Here is an 8,679-nt window from a genome sequence, read left to right on the forward strand (position 1 = left end):
GCAAAATTTAATATTGGCTCTAAAACTCTGCTTTCATAAGTACCATTTATTATATCACTATATTTCTGATGTTTGCATAATCATAAAAGGACCTCAAAACTTGAATACACAGACTGAAATAAAAGCTGAGAGCCTTGAATATGTCAGTGTGCTATATAGCGGCCTTTGAGGCCTGTCATGATAACCCTTTTACATTACATCACAAAGCTAATGTTTTAGTCCTAAACTTTCAGGACCCCCTAGTACAGAAGAAAGCTTTATACAATTACTGATGTGAATTTCTCTAAAAATGTATATTTTTGTGTCCAGTTGTATTATTCAAGTGTTCCTTTGTATCAATTTATGTATGCTTCTGTTGTGGTTTAACCCGGCCGGCAGCTTAACACCACACAGCCGTTCGCTCATCCTCCCCCCTCTATGGGATAGGGGAGAGAAACGAGAAAAGATGAAGCCTGTGGGTTGTAATAGAGACAGTTTATTGGGACAGAAAATAATAATGATGTGTACGGAGCAGGTGATGCACGGTGCAGTTGCTTGCTATCCGCTGACCGATGCCCAGCCTGTCCCCAGGCGGCTGGCCCCCCCCCCCGCGGCTAGCCACCCCTATGCATTGTTCAGCATGACATCAGATGGTATGGAATACCCCTTTGGTCAGTTTGGGTCAGCTGTCCTGGGTCTGTCTCCTCCCAGCTCCTGCTGCACCCCCAGCCTGCCTGCTGGCAGGACAGAGTGAGGAGCTGAAAAGTCCTTGGCTTAGTGTAAGCACTGCTCTGCAGCAATTAAAACATCAGTGTGTTATCAACATTAGTCTCATTCTAAATCCAAAACAGAGCACTCTACCAGCTACTGGGAGGAAAATTAATTCTATCCTAACTAAACCAGGACAGCTTCTAAAACACAGAAGGGAGAGTAGGGGTCTGAACCCTAGGAAAAGATAGATAAAGTATGCTATGCTCTTAAACTTTTTAAATCGATGGACAGAGGAAGGTCCTTGCATCTGTCCATGCAGGAGAAAAAGCTACAGACAGATCTAGGAGACAGATCTGGGAGAATCTCAGTTAAAGAAAGAGCACAAGTCATGGAAAAATAAATAAATAAAAATAAAAAATTACAGCACCAATTACTGGGAAGGGCCCTACACTCTAATAACTTGGGGGCCGAGGTTGTGCTTGTGTTTTAACAGAAGCCGGTCCTAGATGGGTGTCAGCACCATGAGTCTGTCCGGCCGTCTCATCATCTGCCTTAACATGATCACAGCACCCTCCTCTGCGGTTTGGACTCCAGCTCAAACAAAAAACAATGTCTGGGAGTGTCCGGCTGGCATATGCAGGACCTACAAACAAGGACTCCAGGAGCTGGAGGGGCAGCCAAAACCCCCCCTGCCTGGGCAGCACTCAGTACCTGCCTCTCCCAGGGATGTGGTTACAAAGTTTGTTAAAGATAGAATTAGTATGCCTGGTAGTTTTTCTCTGTGTTTTAGTTTGTGTTAATCGTGCTTTCTTAATTTCTGTTAATCATGCTTTTTTATGTTAAAGAAGGGGGAGATGTGGGAGTGTGGCCATGGGGGTCGACAAGCCCCATGGCTGGTGATAACATCAGGAATGTAAAGAGTTTGGAGGAGGGAACAAAGAGGGGTGATTCAAATGCCTTGCTGTTTTGGGTTGCTTGTTCTCCGGAACGGTGGTAAAAATGTTATTAGAACACTTAATACCTAGATATGGGATAATCCAGTACATTGATTCTGATCAGGGCACACACTTTACTTCTAAAATAATAAAATTATTATGTCAATAATTAGGCTTTCAGTGGGAATACCACACTCTGTGGCACCCACAAAGCTTGGGGAAAGTAGAAAGAATGAATCAAACAATAAAACAACAATTGGCTAAGTTAGTGATCGAGACAAATGCCCTGGACAAAATGCTTACCATTGGCACTTTTAAACATTAGAACTAAACCACACAGTGAGACTGGATTATCACCATATGAAATGTTATATGGCATGCCTTATTCTCAAGGGATGCCCCTAGGCAACAATGTAGTTGAGGATCGTAGTATCCAGAAATATATAATTACCATTGGTAGAAGACTAAAAGAGCTAAGAGAAACTGGGATGATGGCTCAGACACCACCTTTAGGATTTGCAATTCACCAGTTAAAACCAGGAGATAGGGTTCGAATAAAAACATGGGAAGCAGAAAGCTTATCTCCCCTCTGGGAAGGACCTTTTCTTGTTTTATTAACAAGAAAACAGCCGATATTTATTAACTGTTATCTATTAGCTGTTATCTATTAATAAGGAAACAGCTGTGAGAACTGCTGAAAAAGGATGGACACGTGTCATGAGTAAAAGGTCCAGTGGAAGAGTAGAAAGTAACATCGGAACCAGGAGAAACTAAACTATCAGATGGACTTGAAGAAGCCTTCATCGAAGAGCATAAGCTAAGTTGCTGTAGGAATTTTATTGTAATTACTCCTTTATTATAATTACTCCAAATTTATTGTAATTACTCCTGTAAAATTAGTAAACAAAGAACCTCTTGAATAGATATCTATTAAGGGAAGAGATTTATCAATAACACGGATCAGTTAAGCGTTATCCCCTGAAGGTACATCTGCAGCGTACACCCCTTTAAGATTAGGGAAGAGGGCAAGACCGGATAGGGAACTGGTGCTGCGGCTAGGAAGGTCTGCCAAGGGCTGCAACCCCTTCAGGCTGTGACCGCCAAGCACTATGGCCCTTACCGGACCTCTTCTAGTCCTACCTGGGGTGAGTTTCTTGGCCCAAGCTATGGCCAACAACTGCAGTCAACTAGAAAAGGATGCTTGAGCTCCCAGACACTGGTGTATCATACTGTCTATGACTGTAAAGGCCAGAAAAGAGGAAGCTGCATTTTTAACCTAACTCAGTATGCTCTATGCAGAGAAATTAATTGGAACAAGTGAAATTGTAACCACCCTGAATACCTCACTGTCAATAACCTTTGATGCCTGTGATATTATAGATGAAGACCCATATACTGATTGGGGAAGCCTGAGTTGGAGGAGATATAGTAACCAGCCCAAGTACATTTGTCCTAGAAAGGGTGAAACAGTGACTTCAAAGTGTTACACAAGGTTATACAAGGAATGCAAATATCTGTGGTACCTGTTCACCCAGAACCAGGGTAAGGGAAAACCCATTCCCTGATGATAATAAAAACAAAAGAGGATCCAAAATTGGTACCAATTTGGCAAGTATTGACTCGACTGAATAATAATAATAAAAACACGAATCAATACCATGAAAAAAAAGAAATGGGGGATTGTGAAATGTGTTTATTTGATTCGTGTCAGTATGGAACAATGCTAGGGCCGCATGATGAAATATAAGCTCCTATTTAAGAAAAACAGAGTGATTAGTGTACATAGTTCTTGTATCATGCAAAGGAAGGGTCCAGCAATTTGTGTAAATAGAGGGTTTGAAGGGCGAACATTGAGACTCTAGTCTGGGAGATAAGAGGACCAAGGAGTTTTTTTTAAGAAACTGCAGACTTTTGCATGGGACGCTGCGCAAGCCTCTGATAACCAGCAAAGAGATCCACCAAATAAGGAAAAAGGGGGAGTTGAAGGACGACCCAAGGACAAAGCCTGGGAGGAAGACTATGAGCCTTCAGCACAAGAGACCCCCAGAAAAACCACCAGAGACTGCTACGCATGCGTTCAGAGAGGGTTTGGATTCCAAGAACTAATTATAATAACCCCGCCTTTTCTAGGAATAGTGATGAATATGTATTAAGTCTAGGAGCATAAAAATCAGACACCTGATGTAACAGGTGTGCGTCCTGGTAGAGCAGAGACTCCCGGTGCACCAAGCTCTGTTTGCTTGCCTCTATTCACTTAATAAATCACAAAAATCCTATTTGGGACTTAATCATTTATTTGAATTCTTTTCCTATAAGCCCAACGCTAAATTCAAACATCTACGCTCAAAGAAACACGTTTTTACTTCATCAGCCTACATATGAATTAATTACTGAAGACCCATTCCACATCTATGAACTACAACCGAAATGCGAATTTCACAGTCTTAGTGACAAATTTACAGTACTTTGTTTAAAGCAGTACCACATCAACTACCAAGTATTTCTTTTAAAATTTACAATTGTGAAAATCTTGAAGAAAGTTAGAAGCAGTTTGTCCAATACTGAAATATTGGAATAACAATAGAAAAGCAGGATTTTAAATATTTTAGAGTTGGCATGAATCAACTCAATGCTAATGCCCTAATTTCTTCGCTAATCAAGTCCAAAAAGTTTTTCATAAAGCTAATACTCAGGTATTTCACATTTTTATGTATTCACACACATTTGTTCAATATAATAAACAAAATGTAAAATATGGTAATAGATATGTCTGACAGTATTTTTACATGACCACACTGTCCAAAGATTACTGAATATTTAGTTAAGTGCTTCCAACTCTTTAGCTATAACTTTTAGTTACTTACGCCATGTCTAAAGAAACCCCAAAGAAAAATTATGCTTTCATGATACAAAAACTATGTATAGCCATATTGAATACTTGAAAGATTAAATGCAAAAATACTACTGATACAAACATATTTGATACAGTTAAAACATTCCAAAGTAACTGGAAACACTGAGATTTGAAAAGTTTCTCTTTCTCCAAAATAAATAAGTAAACAACCCATAAAAAATTACCATTTGTCTCTGTGTTGGTAAAGGTCTCTTCCTGCTGTTCAGTCTCCATTACCTTTTATTCTTGATGGTCAAATAAAACCTGTTGTAGAATAAAAAAAATTAGTACATCTATTTTGCAAAAAAGCAAACCACACATTCTATTAAAAGGAAAAGCAAAAAAAGATATCTGCTTTTAGAACTTACTGGTTTTATATACATTTGTAGAGCAAAATGCAAGTGTTCTGGACAGGAACAAAACCCAACAGCCTACTGCTTCAAAAGCTTATGAAAACAGCGTAGATCAGCCATGGCTCTGTTCACTTACAGCTCTGATTCCCACTACAGCCAAAAGCAGGAGTTGAACCTGAGTTTTTTGCTGCAAAGCTTTTCTTTATGAGTGAAGAAAACATAACAAGGTCAAACACATCACTAAGAGAAGAAACAATACTAAAGTCTGTGAACTCTGAACAATTCTGGACTTGCTCAGTTTCCAGGCATTTCCTAGTTTTAAGAAATCACATTTACTGAAAATAATTTTCAGATATCTAAAGTGAATAAGTATTCAGTTGCTATTGTCAGTATAATACATACTGTTTTTTTTTAAAAAAAAAAACACTGCAGTTACATACAAGACTCTGCAAACATGCACCAAGGATCTCAAAGTAGCTAAACTCTTTTGATTTTGTGAAACAGGTACTTCATTTGTGATTTATTTTTAAACCCACATGAAAATATTTGTAAGACACATCAGAAGCCCATGCAGAACAATTTGACAACATATTCTCTTTAAAAAGGCATTAGTGCAGCCAAACAAAAAAATGGTATTTTTTCCCCCCTCTGGATTTTACAGTTATCAGTTTCCATGGCCTGAACAAATAGTTGACACTCATTCACATATCCACAAAGAAGAACCGATACATTTCACTTCAGAACATCCTTATAAGTTACCCTGTTTGTGCAGGTTAACAGCAGACATACACTCTTCTACAACCAGCCAGGGCTGAGAGACCACCTTCCCAGCACACGCTAGTATTTCCAGGCACCTAACGTTAACTATCTGGACAAGTGTTGTTTTCTTCAAGAAAAAAAGTCAAGTCTCAAACAAATGCTGCCAAACAGCCAGGAGGGGATTTCACCAGGTTCAAATAAGCTAGCCCTTTCAGACACCGGTTATTCTATCACCAACCATCACAAAAATTTTAGGGCTGCATGGGAATGAGCATAATACGTTGTTCAGGTAAGGTGCTTTCAACTAGTTACTGTGCTTTGCTGTCTAAATCGAGTTTGCAGGATTAAATTGACTAATGTAAATTTATTTTTATTTTATTTTTTAAGATATTGAGAGGATAAACTGGTTATTAAAAGAGAAAGGCGTCACCATCGCCCACAGACACGAGAAAAGAGCTGGAAGATGCCAGTGCGTCTCTATACCCCACTCTCTCCGGGAGGGACGGCCTTGCCGGACCCTCCTCCCTCCCCCCTCTGTAGTCCGTGAGGGAACCGCGCCATGGACTGCTCTACTGTACGCTCAGGCCGGTGTTCGCCTTCGCACAGCCCACCCGCCGCCATGGAGCGCTCACGAGCCCAGCTTGCTCCCAGGCCAGGGGAAGAGGCGGCGTTACATAAACCCCGCAGCCCGAACCCCACCTCCCCAGTGGCGGGGATAAGCAAAAATGGCGGCCGCTGTAATAGCGCCTACCCGGTGCTAGGCGGAGCCAGAACCCATCACCACGCGGTCGCAGGACTTCTACCACTCTGCCCAGGGAGATACACAAAGGAGGTACCCAGAGGCCCGAACCCAAGCGGGGCCGACAGAGCGTAGCAGCTCCACCACTGCCGTGGTCACACCCGAAGGAAGCCGTCCCCGCTGCAGAGCACCCCCCAATCGATCTCGCACGGTCGCTTCCATACAGGCCGCAGCCAAGAACACCCTTCCCCTCCCCTCCCCATCTGCCCACCATAATCCCCAACAATTTGCCCCAGGCACAGAGCTACCCGAGGTAGGCGTACGAAGACGACAGCCGCTCCGCTAGCCTTAGCGCGCACCCGCTAGCGCTGTCGGTCTCCACCGTACAGGCACTCCGAGAGCCGCTAGGCCACTGTGCCTACACCAAGGCCACTGAAGCTCGGCGGCTGCCTCCAGCAACAGAGATCGCCCTTCCCTCATGATAGGTGTATCCCTGTAGGTCCACAGGTAGTCCAAGCCACTCCTTATTTCCTAAGGAAGGAACTCCCGACTCCCTCATTCTTCACACAGCAGTCCCCAGGCCTACCCAAATCCACTGCCCTGCCAAAAGGAAATAGCACTGTCTTGTCGCTCTCCTTACAGGAACGGACAAAAATTCCGAGGCCCGACGGCGACTCAGACCTCCCACATCATTGCGTCACATAACAGCGTCGAGGTGAGCGACCACAGCCCCACTCCGCTCAGCCGCCCTTTCTCCTAGCGCGCGCAACACCCCCTCCCCACCTTCATCAACTACATAGACAAGTCACGCATATCTGTGCCCACCACGTACGTGAAAGGTGAGTAGCCTTCACCACTAATATACACACATCTACCACCACTGCGCAAACGACTAACCCAGTCGCCTTTCCCCCTCTTCCCCCCATCGGTGAGGACTCTCCGCGGCCCCATTAGGTAAGGCAACTGTCCGTCAGGGTGGAGGGTGTCCTCCACTTGGCCCCACCCTCCGCGTGGACCACACCGACACAGGCCTGGGTATCATGAGGAGATGGGCGCATTTCACCCCGTACCGCTGCGGCACGCCTAAATTATTATTGTTGTTATTACCTGCCTGACAGGAACCACAATAAAAGCAGCAACAATGGCGGAGACAACAGAAAGCGGTAAAGAAGAGCGAGAGCGATCTCAGTTGTGGGGGGAAAAATGGCGTCTGTGAAAACTCCACCTTGTGGTCATCCCCTAGCGTCGGGAGGGTGGGGCTGGCTTCTTGCGACTATTTAAAGGCGCGCGTGGCTCCACGCCTCCTATTGGCTGTCGAGGCGCGCGGGCTTTTTGGGGGGTGTGCACAAAGGGCAGATATATTCTCTTCTCTCTTCTTTCGCCCACCCGTAATTTGAGAGGTGGGGGTTGTCTTGCTAGTACTGCCTGCTCGTTAGCCTCTACCCCTACCCTGGATAATTCAATTGAGTGGCTCAGTTGAGGGTAGGGTGAAGGGGGATGGGCTTAGCCTCTCTCGGGACCAGGGTGTTATCCTTCCTATCTGTTGTGGTTTAATCCGGCAAACAGCTAAGCTAAACAGCTAAGCTAAACAGCTACATTGTTCATTCACCCCGCGCCCTCACAGTGGGATGGGGAAGAGAATCGGAGGAAAAAAGTAGAACTCGTGGGTTGAGCTAAAGATAACTTAATAGGACAGAAAAGGAAGGTAAAATAATAATAATTATATATACATACTGATTTAAAGAACGAAGTCAGAATTTCTTAGTGACTAAGTATTCTTTATTGGCAGCGCGCTGGATGCACGGGGGATCCTTCCGCCTAACGTGCATACCCGAAGTGACAAACTATCTCACATTTATACAGCAGAACAATGAATATTCAATTAACGCCTATACATATTCATTACCTAAACCTGCCTACTCTCGCTTCGTATGCTAATTAGCTTATCAGTCCTTTGCACTTGCGCAGTATTCTCTGGTGGTCGTCCAGGTGATCGTCGGGATGAAGTAAGATGTCTTCATCAGAGTTGAACTTTTCCCCTTATCTTCTTGTGCGTGCTCTCTGAGTCCTTGGTCTCAGTCCTATCCATAAAGCTGGTTTGTTTCGGTTCCCAGGGTCTGAGGGCCCCCTGTTATCTAGGCACCTTGCAAGTGTGACCTTCTTTTAGTCCTCCTCCTTACTCCTCATCTGTGCATTCTCTCATGCTGTATTTGCACGTACATTTTGTATTTTCCCAGCGCAGTATAGGCACAGTACATCGCAAATGTAACACTGTATTTTCCAAGCACAGCACATATTAAGCAATGAGTG

The 8,679-nt window shown here is 43.8% G+C and overlaps 1 protein-coding gene across 10 annotated transcripts in view; it reads right to left on the reverse strand.

Annotated features, from left to right (window-relative positions):
* The window catches only part of LOC118159534 (heterogeneous nuclear ribonucleoprotein K), a 23,795-nt gene extending 16,166 nt beyond the window's left edge, over positions 1-7,629 (reverse strand). For 2 of the 10 annotated variants that reach the window (XM_035314113.1, XM_035314103.1), the window contains exons 1-2: positions 7,477-7,628; positions 4,704-4,782 (exon numbers count right to left, since the gene is read on the reverse strand). In XM_035314113.1, coding sequence (XP_035170004.1) covers positions 4,704-4,752 — 49 coding nt within the window. In that variant the 5' untranslated portion in view covers positions 4,753-4,782; positions 7,477-7,628. Of the gene's footprint in view, positions 1-4,703; positions 4,817-4,886; positions 4,958-6,266; positions 6,373-6,955; positions 7,039-7,201; positions 7,325-7,476 lie in introns of those variants that run through there. The other 8 variants (XM_035314112.1, XM_035314106.1, XM_035314104.1 and 5 more) reach the window with 8 other exon arrangements.
* Between the last annotated feature and the right edge of the window lie 1,050 nt (positions 7,630-8,679).

This window comes from Oxyura jamaicensis, unplaced genomic scaffold (assembly GCF_011077185.1).
Source record: "Oxyura jamaicensis isolate SHBP4307 breed ruddy duck unplaced genomic scaffold, BPBGC_Ojam_1.0 oxyUn_random_OJ70827, whole genome shotgun sequence".
Classification (NCBI taxonomy): Eukaryota; Metazoa; Chordata; class Aves; order Anseriformes; family Anatidae; genus Oxyura; species Oxyura jamaicensis.